The sequence below is a fragment of the Ochotona princeps genome, chromosome 5, assembly GCF_030435755.1.
Source record: "Ochotona princeps isolate mOchPri1 chromosome 5, mOchPri1.hap1, whole genome shotgun sequence".
Lineage (NCBI taxonomy): Eukaryota > Metazoa > Chordata > Mammalia > Lagomorpha > Ochotonidae > Ochotona > Ochotona princeps.
The window spans coordinates 61,115,707-61,142,242 of NC_080836.1; the positions used below are offsets into that span (position 1 = coordinate 61,115,707).

The 26,536-nt window shown below is 37.2% G+C and overlaps 1 protein-coding gene across 2 annotated transcripts in view; it reads right to left on the minus strand.

Annotated features, from left to right (window-relative positions):
• Window positions 1-26,255, minus strand: part of PDE1A (phosphodiesterase 1A) — a 224,180-nt gene extending 197,925 nt beyond the window's left edge. Inside the window, exon 1 of one of the 2 annotated variants that reach the window (XM_058664694.1) lies at window positions 25,796-26,248. In XM_058664694.1, the coding sequence (XP_058520677.1) occupies window positions 25,796-25,848 (53 nt within the window). In that variant the 5' untranslated portion in view covers window positions 25,849-26,248. Of the gene's footprint in view, window positions 1-25,795 lie in introns of both variants that reach the window. The other variant, XM_058664696.1, reaches the window with a different exon arrangement.
• Window positions 26,256-26,536: the final 281 nt, after the last annotated feature.

A 26,536-nucleotide genomic window follows, 5' to 3' on the forward strand; every position in this document is an offset into this window, starting at 1 on the left:
TAGAAACATAGAGCTCAAAATTGTCATAAGATGTGAATATAGTAATATCAAACAGATTTCAAGTTCATTGAATTTTTTTTGCTATGATTACCCATATTCAATCATTCTCTATTCTTTTCCCCCCCATGTTTTCACTGCAAGTGCCTTTGCAAGTGCGCAGATCAAATTCGTTTTCAGATTGTCTTCTGGCAACATGCAGCAAATTATCTCAATATACGGGACTCGAAGCTCAAAACAATTGGGGTTTAGCATATAACTAGAAAGAACAAGTTTATACTGCAAAATAAAGCTTTGCTTGATTAGTCTTGCTTTTAATTTTTCTCTTCTGTTCTATTTTAGTTCCCTCTATTATGAAAAAAATTTAATCAAGACTAATTATTTGAAAGCTATTTGTGAAGTGTTCTAAATATCTAAAATGTTTTCTAAATTTAAAACATTTTAAATATGATTTTATGTGCTGAAATTTCAGATACCATTTAGCTACTGGCCTACTCATTCTTGACTTCAGAAATTATTATAAACTATTTGCATTCTTCATTTTATGCATAGCCATAGCCAAAAAAAGACATTTAAAACACTAATTAGTTTACATAATTTAAATTTAGGAGATAAAAATCAATGCCTTGTATTTAATTAAAATAAAAAGATGCAGTTACTATATTTAACAGAATAGATGTCACATGATTGAAGCCAAAGTGATAAAAATTCAGAAAAAAAATCTGATGATTAGTAACAACTGTTAGTTCTAGAAGAAACCATTACTTACACATTATTCACCTAAGAAGGTGACTTTCTAAGCCAGAAATTTCTAGACCATTAAGAAGTTAACCTGTAGTTCTCCAATGTCTAACAAAGAAAAACTCAAGTATGGAAGATTCTTAGAGCTCACAAATACCTCTCCTGTGCAATGCACAATGATTTTAAAATTGTTGACTCACAAAATTTTATCTAAACATGTGTTTGCTAAAGAGCAATATTTGTAGATTGGAATAGCATTGTTATTCATCTAGCTTGGCTTAATGCTAATTTCAGCTCACCTTCATGAACATAGATTGAGACATTCTGCCTCCTATTCACCATTGCCTGCTCTTTCTGCTTAGTTAATTGGTTACATGATCTTATAAAGGGAGAGAACAGAAGTTTAGCTGTCAAGTTCTACATTTAGACTTAATCGTCTGCTGACTATTGCTTTGCTGGTGGCCAGTGCTTCCTTCACCCCTTCCCCTCCCCACCACATTACAGAAACACTGTAGTGGTGGAAAAGTGTACAGCACAAAACATTCAGATGTGCCTGCTGACTAATTTTGAAGCTATAAATTGCATTAAAATTAAGCTTCCTCCAGCCCTTGATTTGTTCATCAGAAACATTTTTCCCATTTATTTGAAAAGTAGAAAGAGAAAAAGAGAAAACCTTTCACCGTTTCACTTTCCAAATGCCTACAACAGCTAGAGCAGTGGCAGGCTGAAACTAGAATGTCAGAACTTAACTCACATCCCTCATGTAGGTGGGAGGGGTTCAAGTCACCACCAGCAGCACCCCAAGCTGAGCATTACCTGAAAGCTGAACTGGAAGTGGAGCAGCTGGGACTCAAACCAGATAATGTGGTATGGGATGTGGGTACCTGAAACAACCACTACATTAAACACCTGACTCAATAGAAATAAAAAAAAATAGATATAGTTATCCAGAATTGGTCTCAAAAGAAGAGAATAGCAACAATAATGAAATCCAACTCCTAGTTAATTTTGTCAACTATAGAAAGAAACTTCTCGGTAATAAGCTTTTTAATCATAGACAGCATTTTCACAACTCAGGAAGTAGAAAGTGCTCTGGTTCAGTAATGTGGAGCTCGGGCTGCTCCAGCTTCTGCAGTCTCCCAGCCATTCAGTTACAGCAAGTGTAGGATTAACACAGTGCTGCCCTCCTCGCTCTCCCCCACCCCCAACCTCCTGCCCAGGTACAATGTTGGATTTCAATTGAAAACAACACAGGAGGGATGTCTATGAACTATAAAAATACCCAATACAGCTAAGTTTATCATTTCTGTAGTGTCTGGAAGTGAACACGGAGAAGAAACAATTGTTTTTACCAGAATCAACAGGCAATAAAAAAGGGATCTACTACGAGTCAACAATAGCCAAATGACAGCAGAGTGAATCACATACAGCTGATGAACAACTTAGTTACAGTCAGGCTACACCACAACTCTACTGGGAAATGGCATCAGCATGGCTGAGAAGAAATGAGAATTATTACACACATGAATACATGATTCAATGGTAAAGCATTTCCCTAGCAGAATGTGCACAGCAACTGAAGATTCAAATGAGTCCTCACTCCTCTACTCTCTTCAGTCTTACATTTAGAGAACAGAAGAACACAGCTGATTTGAAAGGAAGCTGATCATTCCTTGATCATGACTAGTGCCCATAAGTGAGTGAAACCTTACATTTCACAGGATTAACTATGGGATAGGATTTTGTCAAGTGCTCCTGACATAATCATCACTTGCAGAAAGCTGAATATGATGCTTATAGAACTGTGACTTTTATTACAAGTGTGACTTTTATTCCCTTTGATTTTGATTTTTCATTTTCCGCTTTCACCAGATTCTATCAAAACCAGAGTCAACAACTGATTCTGTCCCTCAAAATTTTACAGAATAAAATACTGGGGCTTGGGTCTCCTGGCCCTGAGTCTGGGGCCCGCCTACTAGGTGGATGCCTGGTTCATCAGCCCCAGGGGAGGGGATCTAGTGATGCTTGGAATGCCTGGCTCAGGTCCTTAGACCCGCCTACAAGAACATGTCCTACTTAATGAAAAAGGTGGAGCATTGGACACAGGCCCTGTTGTAAAAGGAGACTATAGCAGCTCATTTGGTGCTGTAGCAGAAGATCAGAACTAACTGGACAACTACCCCAAAGAAACGATGACAGCAAAAACTCTCCGTCAATGGAGCCAATGGACATTGGGAGGGTGACATCATCCTCGGATCAGTGAAATCAGCAGCATCTCAGAACTATCCAAACCACTTGGATAGAACCCTCGGAATACGTACACATTGAGACTCTGGGTTGATATGAGGTGGCAGTTCCTCATCCCTGGATATTGAGGCGTGTGGAAAGTCATGTGTGATTTCCCCCTTTGTCTCTCCCCCTTCCCCCAGAAAAAACAACAAGAAACAGCAAATTTAGAAGCAATGAGTTCACCCAATTTTTCCTAAACCTTGACCCTTTCCACCTTGATCAACCATGTAATCATTACAAAAAATAAAATTAAAAAATAAATAAAAGTAAATAAAAATTAAAAAATATTTTAAAATAAAAAGAATAAAATATTGGAGTTATAGACAAAAATGGAAGGATTTGAACAAAGGGTATAAAGTTTCAGTTAGATAAGAAGAGTGTCTTTTGAGACCTATCACACCTGTTAGATGTTATGACTACAAAAATTCTAAGTATTTGAGTTTAGGAATACGTTAGTTAGCTAGATTAAATTACTTCATGGGTATATACGTGGATCACTGTCACACTTTACCCCATAATGTATAATTATATTTTTTCAAAACATTTAAAAAATAAAATATTAAAAAATAAAACATCTTCCTACACATATTTCCCAATCAAATTAAAAAGTTAATACATCAATTTTAGGTCAAAGGAACAGTACTAAAATCCATTAATTTTCTGTGATAAGGGTAAATGGTAACTGTCACAAAGTTCTTAAAATATTTTCAGCATGATGTTAGGCACTATATATAATAAACATATAAAATCTCATTTTACTCTACTTCAACTATAGGGAGTACTGCTCTTCTCCCTATAGGTAACAGAAGAAAAATTCTTATCAGGTCAGAAATTCCTAAACCTTTCACAGAATATTTTTAGAAAATCAAGCCTTAACTACTTTGAGGTTTTACGCATTCAGTACTCTATTCAACAAAAGCCTAAAAGGGAAATTTTAATTGTCAAATTATTTTTAGATTTTTAGGCCCACAAAAAAAATACAGATTTCCAGTAATGCTAGAAAATGAAACATGGAGTACCTTAAGCATTTGTTTGTTATTCACTCATCATCTTTCCTTTCATCCAATGACTGTGTATTATCAAGTGCTGTGCTCAGAAGTTGGTAGAACATAAGAAATAAAAACATGCTTCCCATTATAAAACAGAAAACTGAAAACATAATCCTCACTGTTAAGCATGTTGGACACCAGAATAAATCAATTTTTAGCATTCCTTTTATATGTATGAAACATTTTTCTTGGAAATAACCAAGAAATGACATAGTAAGAATAGCTGCAAAAGGACCCTGCAAGGCAGCCTAGTGGCTAAAGTCCTTGCCCTGTATGCACCAGGATCCCATATGGGTGCTGGTTCATATCCCAGCTGCTCCATTTCCTTTGCAGCTCCGTTTGCTGCCTGAAAAAACAGTAGAATATAGCCCAAGGCCTTGGGACCCTGCACATGTGTGGGAGACCTGGCAAAAGCTCCTGGCTCCAGCTCAGCTCCGGCCAGTGTAGCCACTTGAGTGAACCAGCAGATGGAAGACTTTTCTCTGAGTTGCTCCTTCTCTCTGTAATCTGAATTTTCCATAACATAATAAATAAATAAGTCTTTTGAAAAAGAATAGCTGGAAAAGAAATGCAGATGAAACACATTTTAGTGAAACTTGTGTCTGTTAGTATGAAACTACAAAAGCGATTGTACAAGACACCAAAAAAGAGAAAAAGTGAAGAAGCATTTATAAAAATTAGCATTCTGTATAAAGCAGAAAGGTATACCAGTGTGATGTTCTATCACATTAATCAGTGATATATCATTTTCTATTTTTGAACTTTAACTTTTGCATATTTTTCAGTGGTGTCAAATTGATCTACTAACATTGCATTCATGTTCACTGCACCAGCATTGCCACATTTGTTGATATATCTTCAAAAAGAGTAGCTTAAAGTATATGTTTTATGCATTTTACTTTCATCTTCTTAATTACTATGACTTTGTTATGAGGATGATCAAGCATAGCCAATTATATATTTTAAAAATGCTTCAATGACTGTGACTTTCACTATCCACAGATGTGGACTACACACAGTTTACCTCACAATCTTATCTTTGTTCCCTACGATTTCCTGAAAGTCATCCACTAGAATGAGACTGAACTGTTTAGGGGTATTTTTTTTGTTATTAGTAATATAAAGAGAATGGATTTTATGTGTTCCATAGGTACAGTTCCAAGAAGACAATCACGTGTCACTGGCTCCCCTGCCCCTCCTCCACCAAACCCATCCATCCTTTCCCTCTCTTCAACAGTTATTTGCACAGAAACAGTTTTAACCTACTCTCTATTCATAAGCTTTATTTTCACTAATCATAATATTCAACAAGGAAACAGTAAGAAGGTAACATTTCCACTGCACTACTCACATAGAGCAACAGGTGTGAAAATTACATAAGAAAAGTCGTGGGCAGAGATTTACGAAATCTCATTCCACAATTAGCTGCTGCTCATATCTTTGTTCCTTCACAACTGAGTTGTAAGCTTTCAGACGCCTCATGCAGAAAAGTTGTCAGCAAGAGATATAATGTGCCTTATATTTAGCAAAACTCTCCAAAGTTTACAATGTGTCAGAATAATTTGAATTTTCTTTAAGGACAATTTTTGCTTCCTTTTCTTCAACACATTTTATGTTTTATATTTAAGATTTACCCATTTATTTTAAAGAGACAATCACAGAGACAAGGAAACAGAGAGACAGATTTTCTATCTCCTTGATCACAAACCAAGTGGCAGCAACATCCAGGGTTGTGTCAGGATAAAGCCACAGGCCAAGAACTCCATCTTGGTTTCCCACACGGGTGGTAGGGTCCCAAGACCTTGGGCCATCCTTCAATGTCTTTTCAAGTGTATTATCAAAGTGCTGAATCAGAATATGGGATTCTAGCATGGCAAGTGGTGGCTTAACCCATAGCACAACACTGACTCATCTCCAACACATTTTAAATAATTTATTTAAAACAAATTGTACCAGCCCACCACACATTCGGCCTTCACGCAAACCAGCGGTAGCTGCAAGCTAGTCAGAGCAATGTGCAATAACCCCTGCCCTGGTTCCCGTGCTTGCCAGTATGTACAGCAGACTAGTCCAGTCTGTCCCCCATCCCATTCATCTCTCATACATGTCAATAGGCACTGGAGCCCAGTTCAACCCAACCAGCCCCACTATCCAGCCCACACAGCTGCTGGCGGGTGCTGCTCTCTGTCTAGCCATGCCACCCCAGTCCTTGTTGTCATGCTCACCAGTTAGAGTGCAACCCAAGAGGGAGGTGCCACTATTTCCCTAATGTGCCTACTCCCACACCTGGATATTGCACTCTTCGGGTGGTTCTGCAGTTTAACTTGACAGAATTTGCCTGCCCCACCCCCCGTGCCAGCCTGTGCCAGTTGATGCTGCAGCAAAGCCCAACCAATCTACAGTCACTCTGGCTTGTGTGTGCAGTAGTAGGAATAGTCAACTCAGTCTGGCTTTTCCCTGATCAAGTTCACATGCAGGCCAACAGGTGTTGTGGCCCTGCCCAGCCTGGTTTGCCCCCATCCCAGTTCTCATGTTCTCCAGTGGGAGTAGTGGCCCAGCAGGGGAGTCCCATGCAGCCCCCCTACCAGATTCGTTCCCTTCCCCGGGGGTCTCACGTGTGCAGGTTGGGTGCTGTGGCCCAGTCTGGCATGGCCCATCTTACCTCGGCATTTGCCAGTGGGTGTTATAGCCTGGTCGGGCCCAGCCTATCCCCAATTCCAGCTCATATGGTGGGGGCTACAACCTAGTCAATCCCAGCCAACCTCCAGTCATGGCCCTCATGTCAACTGGCTTGTGCTGTGACCTGACCCGACCCGACCCACACTCTATTCAGGTGCTTGGATTCACCAGTGGGTGATATGAACTGGCCCAACCTGGCCTGCTCCTGACCTAAACCAAATGTATGCCAGTACCATTACCTGACCTGGTCTGGGCTGCTCCCTCTTGTGGTTCTTGCATTCACCTGCAGAGACTGTGTCCCAAGAGAGGAGTTCCCCAAACTCCTCCATCAGAACCTTTCCAAATGCCAGATCTTGTGCCCACCGTTCCATGGGCCAGCTCTACTTAGTCCACCTCCTGTCCTAGCAGGAATAGTGGCCTTTCATTACTGCCACCCCTTTCCATTTTTTACTGTTGGGTGTTATAGCCCAGCTCTAACACTCACTGATTTGCATAGAAGACAGGGCTGGAGACAGAACTGACCCAGCAATTGTAACTATCAGTGTGTACAACAGACTGTCCCAGACTCTGTATTGACAAGTATACACAACAATCAGGTCTGGGATCCCCTCAGATGCACTTTCCCCAACTGAATTGCTGGACTCAGAAGCCCAAGCATGGAGAGAATTGCAGGTTCCATGGTCTGAATGTCTAGTGCACGTATCAGAGCCAGACCTCCTCAGTGGCTCAGGCAGAGTTGTGGACAGCATATCCAGATGCACATGGGGAATATGGCAGTACATTGGAGCCAGCAGAGGATACCTTGTTCCATAACAGAGGATGCAGGATGGAAAAAAATTTGATCAACTACCGCAACCAAGTGTTAGCAGTAAATATCTGGGCAAATGGAGAAGCTAAGGTGAACTATGTCAATCAATGGATTCTGGAAAGATTTCATCATGCCTGGAGTGCCAAGATTGGCAATAATTTAGAACTGTGGAACTATCAAAACCTCTTGAGCAGGACCCTCAGAGCATGCCCCACATCAGGGACCCTGGGATGGCGTCTGGTGGCTGTCCTCCATCCCAGGGTACAAAGGCATTTGAGAGGCTGGTTGTGGCTTCTCCCCTTGTCTCCCTCTTCCCCCAGAAGTAGGAACAAAAAAAAGGAGAGCATGCGGAAACAATGGTTTCACCAATTTTCCTGTAGCCCTTGACCCTTCGCACTCTCTTTCCCCAGATGCAGGAAGGAAAAAAAAGAGAATGTGAAAACAATGATCTCAACCACTTCCTATAGCCCTTAACCCTTTGCACCCTAATCACCTATGTAAACCTCATCAAAAATTTTAAAAACTGTATTTTAAAAACAAACAAAACCAAACGGTGCCACATGATCGAAAAACAGAACATTCAAACTGCTTATTCTTAAACTAAAATATTTAGCCAAATCTTCATGTGTCGAAAGATTACCAAACAACTGAAACTTCTTCCAAACTATTTTTCACGGTGAATATCATGTTTACCAAAGAATAAGTGACATAAACATTAATATTTTCTATGGGCTCACAGACCCTTTACATACATATCCCATCTGTGTAAAGTAGATAATTAAAATTTAACAGTAGCTACAACAAATATTTAGGAGTGAGAGCAACACAGGACCCTGAAAGAGTGTTTTGTTGCTGATATTGTTTAGAATCACTGGTGCTAGCTAATTGTAAGTTAATACTTAGCTGGCTACTAATGCTTTCACATTCTGTATAGAACATGTGAGCTCATAATTCCTGTACCCAAGACTTCTGCATCACTGTCCTACATTTGATATATCACTACTTTGAGCGAATAGAATTTGTCCATCAATTTGTGCACAAAATATTTTTTCAAGTATCTGTCAATGAAAAATAACAGTGGTTTCCAAACCTGCTCGCCTTTTATTACCTCACACTACTCCTTCTCTGTGTTTGAAGACAATATGTCACACATGTCCTTTCCAAAATCTGTGATTTGGAAGATCTTGGCCCTGGTATTTACTAAGCTGTACCACATTAACCAAATTAGATAATATCTCTGGTCTTCATTTTTAATCTCTCAAATACGGAGAAGACTATCTAACGATACATTTTGTAAAACAACAAATGAAAAGGCACCTTCACATAGGAGGTGCTCATTAAATACTATCATGAATACCCCTATGTTATTGTCCTAGATCTGTAAAAAGGCTGAATTGAAAGGATTTATTTTCCTTTAAAAGACCATTTGGGACAAATGTGCAATATGATATCTGCTGCTGACTCCATTTTCTATAAAGTACTTAAGTAAATTATCTCTGCTGCTTTCTCTTTATCGTTACTCAGGATTCGTTAATTGCCATCTTTCTTCCATTTCTCTAAAGGTGGCACTTAAATGTTATAAACAAAGAGGATCAACCCTATGGACATGGCTCTTTCTCAGATTAAGTTTTTGCAAAATCCAAGGGCTGCAAAGTCCCCTGGAGGGTACTGAGTGATCCAGTAGAAGTCAGATTATGTACACTGCAGAGACAAAGTCAAATAGCAGAATGATGGCTGGATTTGTCCCCTAGCAGGCAGCTGACCAGAGCTACAGGTCTCCTGCCTTCAAACAATCCCTTTTGCTCCATCTGCATTATCTGTCACATGCTACTCTGAAACTTTTCATTCCTCACTCTTCTTCCTTTTTTTTTTGTATTTAATAAGTATTTCTTTTTTATCAGCCCTCTTCCCTTTCCTTTTATACTCTTTTCCTTGAAAACGTTTTCCTCTTCCTCAACTAGCATCTTTTTCTGTCTGTTTCTTGAATCTGATTTCAAGCCTTTACTCTTTGGCTGGGAAAAACTTGCTAACAGTTATGATCTAAATGGCCTTACGTCTTCAGTTATTAATCTCAAATATTGGGCTAAAACTTATACAACCTGTTTATCTTCATGACTCCAAAAATATTCACAGATGTTATTTATTAATTGAATAAATATTTATACAGTACAAATATTTATCTAGTTGGGGACACTGTGCAACTCATTGGAGATGCAGTGTGTACAAACTTAATCCTCATTCTAGTGGAAGTAACAGACTCTAAGTAAATCATAAAAATAAACATCATAGCTACAAACCATGATAAATATCTAAAATAGAGGTTATTCAGTGAGAATCCTCATTCTAGTGGAAGTAACAGACTCTAAGTAAATCATAAAAATAAACATCATAGCTACAAACCATGATAAATATCTAAAATAGAGGTTATTCAGTGTTTTTAAATAATCACATCTCCTATAGCTTGTGAAAGTCTCCTCTGTTACTTATTAATTTATGACAATAGAATGAATGAGAGGATCACTGAATGTATTATAAAGGTCAGGGTGATAATAATTATCCTTATATTGATAAACTTTCAGCTTTGATAGTTTTTGATAGCTTTGACAGTTGTCAAAACACTAAAAACACACTTGCCAATATATATGTAAGTAAGAATATTATATATTCCTTCCATGATAATTGATATGCTTAAATCACATCATTAATAGTCAAATTTATCAGCAACAGTGTTCTCTTTCATTAAGAATTCAGAATATCGAGTGTATTTGGCTTATTTCTTCCACATTCAGAGGAGATTTTTTAAAATATAACTGAATAAATGGTATCTAAGTTTATATTCCATAAGATCATATTCATGAGAAATATTTAAAACTATATAATTAACAGTTCAACTAAACTGCCAATTTATTGTGCACCCACAGTTTGAAACTACTAATAAAATATTAAAGTAAATAATGATATGGTACAGAATGCATCTACTACAACAACATTAATAAACAATCCAAACATGAGTGTAGGAGTATTTCTCTAGTGAAGATGAAGGAATTGCAGTACAATAAATAGATAGTTGTCTGCCAGAAAAATAAAGATTGGCTCATACAATCTGACTTTCTGCATAGCTTTCCTATTCTCAATTTCTTTTTCATGAAAATATTATAACCACTTTGATTAATAATGCAAAATAGAAAAAGAACCTGCAAAGTATGTTACGTAAATATCAACTCCTAATTGCTAGCACACTTGTCATCTCTTTGCTAGGTTTGCATTTGAAGGACATGAAAAACAACTATTTTTCGTCTTTCAAGCCTATCCACGCCACACCACAGCCATTTACACAGTGTGCCACCTGCTTTCTACCTATCTGTGGTTTTAATTTGCCTTTCTTAGGCAACTAGATACAGTCATTCTAAAGCCTGAAACTTGTTTTTTTAAATTTATTTATTTTATATTAATTACATTGCATTATGTGACACCGTTTCATAGGCTCTGGGATTCCCCCCACCCCTCCCTGTACCCTCCCCCCATGGTGGATTCCTCCACCTTGTTGCAGTATTATAGTTCAAATTCAGTCAAGATTCTTTCACTGCAAGCATATACCAGGCACAGAATGCAGCATCTTATTGTCCAGATAAATTCAATGACTGAAACTTGGTTTTTGAGCAACTATCTAAATCTTCAGGTTCCTAATCTCCTACCCTAAACAGAACAGTCCTCTTGAAAGCTCTGGAAATCATCTGAACTTGGCTTTAGCTACAAATTATTCTACCTAGCTAAGTAATTAACCTGAGTGTAATTTTAAGACTTGTTCATTTTTTGTTTGAAAGATAGATTCACAGAGAAAAGGAGAGACTAGGATAGAGGTCTTCCATCCTCTGGTTCATTTTCCAAGTAACTGCAATGGCTGAAGCTAAGCAGATCTGAAACTAGGAGCATCTTCAGTGTCTCCTACATGGGCGAGAGGCCCCAAGACTTAAGCCATTTTCTTCTGCTTTCCCAATGCATAAACAGGGGGATGGATCAGAAAGTGGAGCAGCCCGGACTAGAACCAGTGCCCATATGGGATGCCAGTGCCACAGGCAGAGGATCAACCTTTTGAACCACCATGTTGGTGCCTGAACTTAAGTATCTTTATCATCAATATGAAGATGATACTCTCTAACATTACTTTTACAATGAAATATAATGTGGAAAAGATCACTGACACAGTGGATGCTCAACAATTAGATGCAGCATGGATTAGAAGATCAAGATACAGAAAGAAATCACAGAAACAAAACAGTAGAGTGAAAGTTAAGATTTGTGTTCTAATCTTGACTTAAGCACTATCTAGCTGTGAGATCTGGGAAACATGTCATGTTGTAGAGCATTCCATTTATCTCTAAGATAAGGAAGTTGTGCTGGAGATAAGGTCTTCTCACCCAAAAAGGAGACATAAGGCACATGTCAACAGAAATATGCTCCTAAACACAGAGCTAACAAGTAAAGGGTGTCACTGCCATTACTGTTCAAGGCAGAAATGTCAATCCTGCCCAGAAGACTTTGAGAACACTGCATGAATATAATGCCATTTAAAGCAGGACTTCAAGTGTGGATAAGAAGTGGAGGGGAAGCTTCCAAACAGAGGGGGCAGATTGGAGAGAAGAGGAGCATAGGACAGGATCTAGGGTATAATATGTCAACTAGTAAGTGTTTGAATACCAAAAGAATCAGTCTTTCACTGGGTAGAAAATGAAAGTTCCTGGAAATTGCAGAAGAAAAAAATGACATAACCATGAGAAAGTTTCCAACTGTAATGTTAATACTAGAATCAAACAACTGTTTAGAAAGAGCACACATTCAGGAGTTCAGTTCAAAACATACTATACAGTCAAAAGATTTGACATGAAAAGGCATAAAGAAAAGAAAAAAATGACATACATGTAAGCACATGATTGAAAAGATCTGACAAAGTTATGCCTTGGGAGACTATTTCTTTACCAGGGTTTCCAAATAATTGCAACAGTGTTTTTACACAAACATATTTCAATGAATTAATATCATGTCAGAAGGTCATCATGTGGACATGTCTAAGAGTGTGGAAGAAATGTGAGTTGTTACTTATGCTAAAATTTCATGTGAAAAGGGATTTTTAAGAATCACCAAAAAGAAAAGACAGTGGAGATTATGAGAAGAGATGTTTTTATAAAGTATAAAAGAAGACACTAAGATATGGAAGCAGCAAACAGAATTCATATTTAAGGACTAATAAATAAAAGAGAGGTAGAAATGTTACTTAATGGAGTTGAAGATATAAGGTAAAATTAGAGTGGACAACTCCAAATAACTCAGTAAGTTATCACTGTATCCACTCACACATTCCACTCCAAAAAAGAGAGTCTTACATGTAGAATTCCAGAACCTTTCCTAAGGATCTTATTCCTTGGGAGAAAGTTCAAAACTACCAGTCCAGCTGGGAATTCTAAGGCTGCTACTTGCTCAGATTTAAATTCATATTTCTTAGGTGGCCTGAAACATAAAATGCTAATCAGCATAGTCATTATGTTTCTGAGTGTATAGCATGCTCATCTCATGCAGGAAATACTAGACATCCTGGTATGTTGTGATGAAGAACAGGAAGAAAACAAAGCAGGAGTGAGAAGGAGAATATCATATTGGTATATAACTGAGAAAAAAAAAGAAAATTAGATGCAGGTAGGTCTTTTACCAGCTCCATGCTGACATGATCTCCTTGAAATGTATAGATGAGGCTAAATTGCCATTTGAACTAACAGTGAGGAGGAGGATTGATGTGTGCATAGGTATTGGGAAGGATAAAGCAGAAAAACCTGTACAGATTATAAACATGGTTCAAAATTATTTAACTGTAACAGCTTAGTGATCTTAAGTCCTGGGGGGTAGGTGGAAGAAGGAGGCTTGGTGGGCCCAAGGTTAGCAAGGCGCAGGACACTCCTGTGTGTAGGGGCTGGGGTGCCTGGCAGAGTGTAACCTCAGTGCATCCTAGGAGGGTCTCGGGGATGCCCCCCCCCGTCCCGGATACCACCCTGCTGCCCATGTCACCGCTGCTGAAAATACTTTTAAACAGCGATTATCTAGAATCGTGGCTATTAGGAAATAAATCAAAATAATATCTAAAAATACAGATTAACAAAATCCTACTCTCAAATGATAGTAAAGGCCTTCTATTAATGAAATCACATAAAAATCTGTTTCTATTCTGCACAAGCTAAAAGTCTTCTCTTCAGTACCTCAAGGGTCCTTCTGCTTCCTAGCAAAATGCTGTTTATGTTATAAAAGCAACAAATCTTTTTTGTTTAGAAACAGTTATAAAGCCATGGCCTGAACTTTACCTTTCTTTTCCTTCCTCTCCTTATTTTTACCTCTTTTTACCTCCTATAAGTTCTAAAGGTCTCAGTGTGTACATCACATGTGACATGTCAAATCTATGTGTAAAGTAATCATCAGATGACACAGAAAACACAACATACACTTCAGTTCAGTTTCCTTTTCTCCTTCTACCTCCAGAACAGAAACTTTATGGAAATCTTGTTTGCTTAAAAAAAAAGTCTCAATAACTAAGAAAAAAAAAAGTAGTCTTAAAGAAATTCATCTTATTTCTTTGGGTAATTAGAAGGGATTACAATTCAAAGAAGAATTATAAGACTGGCATGCCAAGCTTATCACAGTTCCCTTACACTATCTGTCAAAAAGGTGACCTTGTAATGTCCTACTTAATCTGCCCATCCTTAATGTCAATACCCAGATGTCTCTTCTTCATCTAGAAAAGAAGGACCAATAAGGTTTCCTTTCTATGTCACAAGTATAACATTAACAAATACTAAAACAAACATACAAAATTTAAAAGTAAAAATAATTGATGGGGGATTCTGTACGACTTTACGCTATCATCTCTATCAATAGTATTTGCAAGTTTGAACTGTCCTACTGTCCACCAAGTGTGAACTCAAAGCAATCTTTAAACATTCTTTTTCAAGGAAAATGGCAGGTAATGCTGCCAAGTTTGTGCGTACAAAGACACCTGGGTGTGAGGAGCCACACGTATCTTCCATCTGTTATTGCTTAGTTTGCCTTCAGCTGTTTCAATAATAAGACATTGTTCATCATTTCTAAATGCTTTCAAAATATTTCTTCTTCCTTTTTTTAAACTTGTACCATCACGGTTATATAATAAAACATTAACTATTCTCTCAACTAGGCAACTGTATTTGCCAAGCTTCTCTAAGAAGAGATGAGAATGCTAACTATGGAGAAATTTCTTGGAATCAGACTATCTTCCAGATAACATAATTAAGTAAAGAAATAATTGAAGGACGATAAAGACTAGCTGAAGCAAAGTAAACTTCAGAAACACAAGAGGTACAGTTGAGGATACCTTAGGAGAATAAAAGTGTTAGGTATACGTTTTACTGGATATTAATAAGCAGTCTGCATAGATGCAATGTGTTTGGGAAAATATTAGAGTAAATAAACTTAAATTTTACTTCAAACCTCTAATATGCTTTACAAACCCCAAAGTAGGGAATGAGTGTCCCAAGCAGAATTTCCCAAACTTATTTGATTAACTTTTTGATTGTATCTCAGGGGAAGGGTGTTCTGTGATGAAATTTCATCTTAGAAACACTGAGCTCAGAATACTTCATTGGATTAGTCAATTTTAATGCTATTAAATAGCAGACCAAATGGGAGAGAACACACAAAATCAATCAATGGCCCTTAAATGTAATGCTAACCAGGCTTTCATCCTCATGAAGATACTCAGCTCTGTGTTGGGCAACCAGCTCCTCCATCCCAGAACTTTTCCAGACACCATGTGTTTTTATATTTCCATGCCTTTGGTCATGCCACCCTGTTGCCTTGGTGTCCTTCTTTTTCCATATGCTGTCAAAATCCAACTTGCCCATCAGTGTTCACCCTCATGCCTGACCCTCCTTAGTCACTGCAATTAATGTGCTATGACTGACAGCTTGACTGTGTATTCAAAAATAAGACAATTCAAAGAGAGAGAGAGAGAGAAAGAAAAAATAAAATACTGATTATTAAGTCTCATTCAGGGATCTTCAGTCCGAAATGTCACTTGAAGGTTGGGATTTTTTGAAATACTGAATTATTTATTTTAAAGCAGAGTGACAGGAGGGGGAGAGAGACAGAGAGCGAGAGGTGTTCCATTTGCACTTTGATCTGTTGGTCCATACCCATAGTGCCTGCAATCCTCAAGGACATTGGCAGGAAACTGAATTGGAATCAGAGTAATTGAAGCTCCAGGCACCACACCATAACACTGCCTGACACTGGAATTTGAAAATAGCCTCCAATGATCGTCAGAAACAACCAAAGTTGAAAAACTTTGCTTTAAAGTTCACAGTAGCTTGTCTCTGTCATGGACCTACACTAGAAAAGAAATTTAAGATTCTTTCACAGGGAAAATTTAGCCATCTTCATATTCGAAGTTCCCCTATATCTAAAAAAGATTTTTAGTTTAAAAATTTTTGAAAGTATTTATTTCCAATATGATTCTAATCATGTTAAAATGTCTTCCCAATTTCTCTTCCATCTCTATTGCATGTAAGGAAAGTGGGTCCCAAATATAGTTATGACCATTCAAAAGCTTTTGAGCTTGTAGAACTACATCAAGGTTTTCCATCCCCAGAATGCTATGGTAGAGAAGCAAGTTAAGCTCTGGCTTGCAGCAGATCTCATATCAAACTGTTGTTTCAAGTCCTGGCTACTCTGATTCCAATATAACTCACTGTTAGTATACATAGAAGACAGTGGCAGATGGTCCAATTAATTTGGTCTCATCAACCAATATACACCAAGATGGAGTCCTGGATTCTTGGCTTCAGCCTGGCTCAACTCTGGTTGCTATGGCTACTTAGGGAATGAACCAGTGAATGGAAATATTCTCCCTCTCTTCCTCCTCTTTCTCTCTTGTCATCTTTGTCACTCTGCTTTTCAAATAAATAAATGAAACTTTAAAGGGGTTTCCTAATCTCCACCATGGAATCAGAATCTCTGAGGTTATTGCTTGCTTTGTTTATTTTTGGTTTTGTTTTGTAAACTGCAACTTCATTGTCAATAGAATTAGATTCATTTTATGAACCATTGATTCAAAAGGGAGGTTATATAATTTGTGGCTTTTATGAAAGCACGCACCCACTATTACAGTGTTTAGAAGGATTCAGTAATAGAGAACATTATCATAAATCTATCACATAGCAAATAAATATTTTTAAATGATCATAATAAACCTGAATCTCAAGAGAATGCACACTGCATGTGTTTCACATGCATCCAGATACATAAGGAAGCTTATTGTTATTATGACTGTTTCTGAATCTTCCTCTCTGTGTCATGGTTTAGTGAAACTGGAATTGAATTGCTGAAAATTATGTAATTAATTATATTCAGCTTCTATTAAAACAACTAATTTTCACAAGTGTGCTAGCATGACACTTGGTGAAAACCAATTATCCAGCAGGAACTAGAGAAATGTAGGCAAGCATTAGGGCTACAATAGTTGATGTTTGGGGCTGTTAAGTGAAACATTTTAACTTTTGAACTTTAAAAATCTGTTTTCAAGCAGGAATCTGAAGCATGCAGTCACCCTGGAGTCAAGTGAGCCACCTGTGACTCCTGAGTCCCAGCAAAGTCATCTGGGCCTCATGGCTCAGGCAACATTTTTTTCTGAGTTCACAGGTGACCCAGAACACTTTATAACAAGAAATCATGACTGAAATACATGTTGTCTCACGAATGACTGAACGAACCAGGAATGGACTAAAGAAAGACAACAGAAAAGAGCTTTCAAACCTTGTTAATTGCATTAACTGACCTAACTATATGTCGAATCCTGAATCCTGAGTGTAGGCTTGGCCGTGTGATTTTCTTTTTTAATTCTTCCCAGTAGGACAGCAGAAATTTCACTCAAACAGTACTTTGAAAGGGGGTTTTTGGTTTTCTACTTCTCCTCTCCATTACTATGCTAAGAACCTATCCAGCCTGACCTAGGTGGCAAAAAAGAGAGACACGGTGGAAAAAAAAAGCCAGACCATGAAAACAAGGTGCTCCCAGACCCACCAGCTCCCAGCAAATCACCATCTGGCCATAGTTGCCTGAGAAAACATGAGATCAACCCAGCCTGGCAGAGATCAGCAGACTCATGCAGTTCACCCGTGGTCTTATGTCATCATGTTTTGGGGAGACTATAAATAGTAATAGCTGAGAAAATTATCTTCGGTGTTTAAGTGCTGTCCTGTGAAAGAGAGGTTTTAGATTCCCTTTGTTGTTGTTCCACTAAAAGAAAAAAAAAATTGCGTTGATAAGACATATTTAAATTGAAAAAGTGTTCTTCCAACAAGTAATAGTTGTCCAAAAGTAGCAATGAGTCAATTATAACTAAATTTCTTGATTCTGGTATAATTTAAGTTGGGGCTTACAGGAACCCATGTTCTCATTCAGCAATTATATGGTTATCTATTCCTTAATGCCACATAGTCTCAGTACAGATAAACTATAGGGTTTATTGGTTTCTCATTCTGTAACAGATACTAGAAGCAACAGCCTAATAGTTCCCTAACATACAATTGTCAGAATTTTCAACAGGCTTTGCTGGTCATCATTCACCCTGAGAATGCAGAAATGACCACTAAATGGACCCAACAAAACAAACTGTTTTTTCTATCGCTCACTTATGTCAAGGGTCATGAGTCTGTAATCTGCAGCTGATTTTGTTTAGTTTTCTGATGTGTTTAAAAAATCTGAAATGAAATGCCTTTTGTTTCCCAGCTATCACAGAGCCCCACATTTTCTACTTCATACATCTACAGTATCAAACTTATCGTTTCATGTGTTAGTATTTGAAGGTTTAAAGTAAATGCTTACTTATGAAAAATATTTACTAAAAGGAGAATTGCACAGAACTCATTATTGAATTTAGCCTCTGGAATATTTCATTTTTGAGGAGATCCTATCACCTTATCATTCATATGGGTGTAGAACAAACACAAATAAAATGACAAGGCTTCTCAGAGTTAGGAACAATGGGATGCAGCTGCACTGAACAACACATGATGAATTAGCTGGCACAGGAATTAGCAAGTCATCTTCTTTCTTTTTTATAATGCTTCAAAGGAACATCAGTCCTGGAGCAAATATGAGTTTGTAAATTTCATTAGGTGTCTAACGGATTGTGACATGCCCTTTCATTCATCCAAGTTTTAATTATATAATTTTTAAATGACCTGATCTCATGGTATTTTGTTTCCCCTTCTCAACTAGGGTTCACAAGATAGTCACTGCTGTATCTTAAAGGCATTAACATTGCTATCTAATGAGTTTCTAGCTCTTTGATCCTTAAAGAGTCAAGTTAAATATTAATGATTTTGAATCTGAAATGGCTTATCTAACAAAATCCTAATTGCCATGCTATATGCAATTGGTTGATAAATATATAATTAATATTTAACTCCATGCTTTAAAAGGCTCTTTCAAAAATAACAGACTAGCATTCTAAGATCTGGAGTCACCAAAGCACTAAAGATATGCAGCAGTCTCAGAACAAGTGCTTTTCAATAACTGGTTCTAATGGAGCAGGAAGGGCTGCGACAAAGATAACAAATCTAAACATCATGAGCTGGTCCTTCAGACGCACTGTGTCTTGTACCATACAATGTGTCTTGTACCACAGAAGCTCCAATTCAGGAAATGCTGGCTTTTCTCAATTAGAGATCCTGTCCAAGTGGCTTTAATCAAATACATAAATAAACCAAGGCTTTCCCATGAGAACTAACTGTCAGAACTATGCTCTGTCCCAACACATAACTGAAGAGGATGGGTTTATAAATATTACAGACTTCCTAAAGCTACAAGTCATCTTTTTAACAAGTATTTGCCAGTAGGGCTGAATTTTTTCACCAGTTTCTACATAAAACCTCTTCGTAAAAATGTTAATTATCTAATATAAACTTTTCCAGATGGTAGAAAACCATTCAATATTACCAGTCTATCATTTTACCTATGTATCCTTGATTTCTTTCATTTCAAGTACTCCAAATCTTTGAAAAAATTATTTCTAAATCATACCAACACCCAAGATAAGCACAAATATCACCATGTTACTCTAGCTTAGAAAACAAGATTACAAAACTCCTAAGCAAGAAATGTTCTCATGCTTTTGTATTCCTGGATCCGTATCCAAATGCTTACTGGTGGATTTCCTACTTTTTCATGAGTTGCCCTAAAGCTTACATGTTTGTAACTTTTCTACCAATACATGGAGAGTTCAATGAATTGTAGCTCCTAGTTATTAGTATTAATACATGCTAGTGCTGTTGACAGTAATGTCTATTATAGATATTTTAAATATTTTTATTGATTTGTTTGAGAAGAAAAGGGAGGGAAATAGAAAAAGAGAAATCTATCATCTAGTTCCTATTCAGATGCCTATAATGCCTATTGGCTAAGGCTGGAGCCAGGACCTGGGAACCCAATGCAGGTCTCCCCTGTAGGTGGCAGGGAGCCAACCAGTGGAACTGATGGTGCTATCTCCCTTGGTCTGCACTGGCTGGAAGCTGGAGACAAACCCAGGCATGCCAGTGTGGGATGTGGCCATTTAACCTACCAGGCTAAGTCCCCCCTCCCCTGCCAATGGAGATAACTTAAATTTCTATTGTTGTGGGTAAAATAATGTCAGAAAAGTAAATTACTTACTACCCAACAATAAAATGTATAGCAAGCAACAGTTTACTTATTGATGATGATCATCTAAAAATTTGAACTACTTTTTCCCACCCTGAAAAGTAATAAAGTATAGTGATAACTGATGTTTCCATGATAAACGATTACCTGCCTTATATTCAAATTTTTGTTATTTTAATTTGGTATTCATCAAATATTTGAAAAGTTAATTGGTGTATTTTCCTTATTGCTTAAAACCATACAACAATTTTTTTGACCAGGAGGAATAAACATTGACCTAGACAACAAAAAAAATATTCAATTTAACATGTATGTTTTATAATAATGTTATGTTTATATAATTTTATAATGCTTTTGTTTGTCTACATATTAGCTTTATTCCCCATAGTGTTACAAATTTTTAACCAATTTTATTGTATCCACTTTACAGTATTTTTTATTTTCCATGCAAGATTGAATAATCTAAATATATTGCATTGTCCTGTTAATTATCACCCATGTAAAAGCTGACATTCACACTTTCAAAAATCCTAAATTTCCAGTGACTATGTCACTCTTGCAGTTAAATTCATGGTCTTCCTTTATCTCCTTTTATAAATAAAAAAAATCCATGGTTACTTTCATCTTGTAACTTGAGACTAGTAAAAACTTTCATAAATATAGAATTCTGTTGACTCACATAGTTCTGTTTCCCATAAGAAAATTTACTGCACAAAAAGGAAAGTAATATTTGATGTTTTAAATTACTTTGTCAGTTCATATCTAATTGTTTCTATGTATTTTCTTTTCACCTGCTTAATGGTATTAACTGCATAGCTGCCTAAAATATATATGTCTGATGTAAAGGTATATAAGATAGATTTATATCAAAAATGTAAATAAGGATTTATTAAATGACATAAGTCATGAGTTTTTTGAATTATGAAATGATTTTATGTTTTACACAACTTGTTCAACATTTCTATTGTTCATGAAACATTGCAGGAACAGACCTGCCTGAAACAGCTGAAACAGCTGAAAATTATCTGGACCCCTTGCCCAGAAAACTACTATCCACTGGCAAAGTCAGTTACAACTCTCTCAGAAGCTTGAGATGTTACATGGCCTCTGCATGCCAGCAACTTCTGTATTAGTTTGACACTGAGGTTAATAAACTTAGTTGGTGAAGGAATAAATAAAACTGACCAGATTCCAAGAAACTTTGTGATTTTAAATACATAGCAGATATTTTACAGTAAGTATATAACATATGGTCCTCTATAAAGCATAAATTGCCAGACCTTGGAATTAGAATACATACACACCAATGTATTACTAATCATCTCTACAGCAAAGCTATGATCTGTTGTTCTTTTCTCAAGCTTTCTTATTTCATCCTCCTGCTTTCCACATCTCCATGAAAGACAGCACGTCTGCCAAAATCACACTCAGAATTGCTCTGCTAACAGATACTTGTAAAAATAAAACTTTTGGAAAGACATGAAGAAAAGAAACAATATGTTCTAAATGCTGTGGAGACACTAACATAATTTTCATTAGTCTTGGAACCGGGCAGCCTTGTGATTTTCTGTCTCAGATCCTGGAAGAATAGAGAAATTCTTAATTCTCAGGCTAATGAAGCATTGTTTGCAGGATTTTTTTTATGGCTTTCTAGCGTGACTTCTGATGGAAAATTACCACAAGAATTTGCCCACCTATGAATCCTGAAAGAGGTTGTTGTTTCCAAAGAATACTAAATAAAATTTAACTTCTAAGAATCATTTCCATTTATTTTTAAAATGTCTTCTTGCCCTACCTGTTTCTACATAGACGCTGAAGCAGCAGACAATAAAATTCAAATAAAAAATATTTTTCAGTGATGTGACCATGTTAGGAAAGATGAATTTTTCTTGACATCGCTTTCTAAGGTTGACTTACCACTTGGGAATGGTCAGAAAGTCTACTAAGACATTGAGCATGCAACAAAATTGAAGTATCCCCATTGCTTTTGCTGAAGTTGCATAAAGATTCTCCATGTGTACATACTGTATCATGTAATATTAAAACATAAATTAATTAATTTGGAGAGATTAATTGTTATAATTGCCGGAGATAAAGTTCTCTGGCAATACAGAAAAAAAAAAATCTTTAAAGACCTAATGGAATGTTTCTATTTAATATCTCTATTATCAAGTGTTGCTTTGAATCTAGGATTTTAAGGATCTATATAGTATTATTCTGCAAGTGCTAAAGGACAAAACTCAATGTTGTTGATTTTAAAAAAAAATCTGCTGTACTTTTTGTGAGGGCATTTCCTCCCCCAGGAAAGTCATAAAACCCTAAGTCTTTTCTTTGTAACAACAGTCTGCCAGTCTTTGTGGCCAGAATAACAAGATGTGATCCACCATGTTCCCAGGCCTCTGCTGAACCGCCCTGTGAGTCCCAAATTCCACATGCTCTACCTTGAAGACATGATAAAGACTTCTGTTTTGCCCATAAAAGGAATATTTCCAAAAAGATTTCAAAGAAAAAAAAAAAACATATTGATGACCGAACTGCATGAGGTGATTTGGAAACCATCATTGCAGGAGGCCCAGACATTCTTACTGCCAGAATCTAAATAAGAAGTCAGATTTGTTGCAGTATCTCAGTATTTTATAGAGCCATGGAATTTTCAGCACCCACTGCCTACCCTACACCTCTATTCTAACTTTTTCCACTTGAAATAGACTTTCATTCCCTGAAACTTGGAGAGATTATGCTAGTGGAAGCTTTATTTAAATTGCCTCAAGAACTGCTGGAAAAAAAAAATTATTCCCATCTCTGTCAGGTCACTTGTTAGAATCAGTCACAACTGCAGTCTATCTCTTCCACGTTAACTTCCCAGCAATGTTTTTACCTCTTTAAGGTACGTATTAGCTGCTCGCACCATGGTTATCTACGTATCAATTAGATGATGCATCATGTGAGGGCAGCTAAGCCTTCTTCTTTTGTTTCATGTATAATTTCTGAGTGCCACAGACTATAGGTGGATACTTACAATCACTCAGAGAAAGCTAACTGAGTTGAATTAAAGCTATAATTCTAGGAGAAAATAAGTGTTTTATATAGAAACTTGGAATGATGCCAAGAAGTCAAACATTCACTACCTCCATACACAATCTCCCACCAATAAATCCTAGATTCATATTCCTTAATAACTAAATTATTTATGGATAGTCAAGATATTCTTCTCACTGAATTTATGTTAAACTAGTAACTAGCAATCTAAAAACAATTAGCAAAGATCTGCTCTGAAGGCATTTGTGAAATGGGTACAGACAAGTACATATTGAGAAGGAAAAATTGCTACATGCATCTCTGAACAGGAGAGTCAGGCTGAAAAGTGCCTCTCACAGTGAAGCCCAACGATGGGCTACAAAGAGAGACTACCTGACAGTGGAAGCTTCCAGGAAGAGAGAGAGGAGAAGAAGGAGGAGGCGGCTAAGGCAAGGCAAAAGGAGAGGGAGAAGAAGAAGGAGCAGGAGAAGAGGAGGAAGAAGAGGAAGAAGAAGAAAAGTACAGAGGGAGGGAAGGGAGGAAGGAAAGTTGGTTGAAGATACATGGCATGAAGGCCAAAGGTGGCCTTAACCAACTTAGGAAAACTAGTATAACTAAAAATATAATTAACTATTAGGTTATCCATGGTATATTTTATTGAAATCCATCCCAAAGCTTTCTCTGAGAAATGATACCCTATTTCTCCCATTCTTTAAGATACTCTGAACTCTCTGTACTCTCATCTCAGTTATACTATCATTAAGATCAAGGTCTTACATCAACTTGCTGTTGGCTCCTGCTCTCACTTCTAGACTTAAACATTTTCCATTAGGGATCAATTCTACATTTGCTTGAAACAATTGCCTTGGTGGAAGTATGATGTCTTTGGTAGCTATATTTATCTTGTAGATCACCAAAATCCTGATCCAATCACTTGAGCTTACCAAATTTCTTTTAAGTATCTGAAAAAATAATCTCAGCTTATATAATGGATTCTTTCTTCACATAAAAATGAAAAGAAACCTAGTCACACTGCAGCTCACTTGCATGTAGCATTAGGATATAATTCATCCAATGTGGAGATGAAATTTTAACATTAGCTAATTGTAAAAGCTCACCAGCATCTCTGCTTAACTCCAACAACTCTCCAGTGGTGTAACTCGCTGAAGATGATAGCTAGGTTGATGTGATTTTATCCAGCACAAACTGGCCTTCCTAAGCTGGTGCAAGTACAATCTTCCAATGATCTGTTGACTAGTATACCACGTTGGAATCACACATATATTTGAGAAAACAGAGATTAATTAAATAGGATGGAGAGAACACATGCAATGGAATACACATGAATTTTTATATTGTATTGCCATTGCTGCATGACATCTATAAACATGTATCTAAATAGATGTAGGTTATAATATTAAACACTCATACATGTATTCAAAAGAAGGTTTTCAAATACATTTGAGCTAGCATTTGTTTAAGCATAACGGAAGTATAGCATTAGTAATGCATAATCAATAAATAAAACTTGCCACATTTTGAATAACCATACACCCCAAGGTCCTCTATTCATTATATAACAATCATAAAATGCCAGAAACTCTATCCATAAACTTCCATTATCTGGTAGTTAACTGTAAATCAATGGTCAATGGCTTGCTTCAACATTCAATACTGATAACATGCAGTATTGTGCTGTTTAGAATATTATTTGGGGAAATATAGATATATAATATATGTAAATATATATGTAATTAGTTTCTTTTTTAAGCTTGTATTTTAAGGAGCAGAAATTGTTTGTCTTCATTTTCTACCTGCTTTAAGATGATTCATTCTCAATTGTGAGTCCTGAACTACATAATGAGTAAACAACCTAGAAGTACTAATTTAGTGAAAAAATTGCCACCTCCTCAGAGAGAGTGTTTAACTCCCCCCAGATGAAGCTTCAGTTCAATTCATTATACTGTATGGACATTTTGCCTATTTAAAGATTCCATCAGTGTACAATTTTTCTATTGACCACTGTTTCTTTAGTATCAGTCCGATACTCCTTAACAAGTTGTAAAATGTACACTCTGGCACAGCAGTTATCAAGTGCAAATTTATCTCCAACACATTATGCAAAAAAGATGTAGCATTTACAGCACTAAAATACAGCTCTTGAGTATAATCAGTTGAAAGCACCAAGCGCAATGTTTCCTCTTGAGAAAGCTGTGCAAAAGTCCTCCGAAACAGCAAGGGAGTGCATAATGTTTCCAAAGTTTTTCCAGTGCTATGTCATTCATGTGCTCAAATAGTTAAGATGTTTTCAAAATATATTTTGAGAAGTTGATAAGAGTCTGTATACAGACTCAGAAAATAGAAAAACAAAGGACTCCTAGAAGTTTAAGTGCACTGTATTACTGTGCTATAGGTTAGTGTCAAAATCCTCACGAGAAGGATGAAGAGAATCTGATGTTCCTGACACCCCTGGAGCCACCTGGGATGTAGCATTACTTACCGAAAGATGGGTCTTTGGAGATGTTTCTTCCTGATTGTGACATGGTCATCCATTTAAAGGTGAAGGTTTAACTTCTTCCTGGAAACCACTCCAGAAAATCCAGGGAGGGAATGTGCACACTTATTCTGAGCTATTGTGCTACAAAGAGCCCAGAAGGAAAAAGTAGTTTCCTTTTTCTCTTTTTGGGTGCTGGGAGAAAACTTCCCTGCTCTCTGCCAGCTGAGCAATGTGTCCATAGAGGCCACATAAGAGAGGCACGTTGGGGCACTCCCCCACAGAGCAGGGTGAGTAAAAACCACCAACAGTCACGTTGAGCTGGGCAAGAGAAGCACACGGGACCCTCGGCAAGAGAACAGAGTTAACAGAAAACTTCCTATCTCCAGTGACACCCAGGTAGGCGCTCCCTAAATGACTGCAGCCATGAGCACTCTCCTTGCACATGCTGGTCAAGCTCAGAAAGGCTAAGTCCCTCCCTGGCTTTAAAACAGCCTGTTCTGAGGCTCAACTTTTTTCTTCAAAATAAAAGTTGCACAGCTGGCTCAGCAGTCCCATGTGAGTACCCTCTGAAAGTTTGTCCTGTTAAAATAAGAACTGTATACAAATTAATGAAGAAAGATGGGCTTCGGTTTCAGGGCTGGCTCTGCTTCAAGAGATTATAATTGTTTTACAATCTTGCTTTTATTCATGCTGGATGAAGTGTGTGGACAACTCATCATTTTTGGCACTCATAACCTAATAACC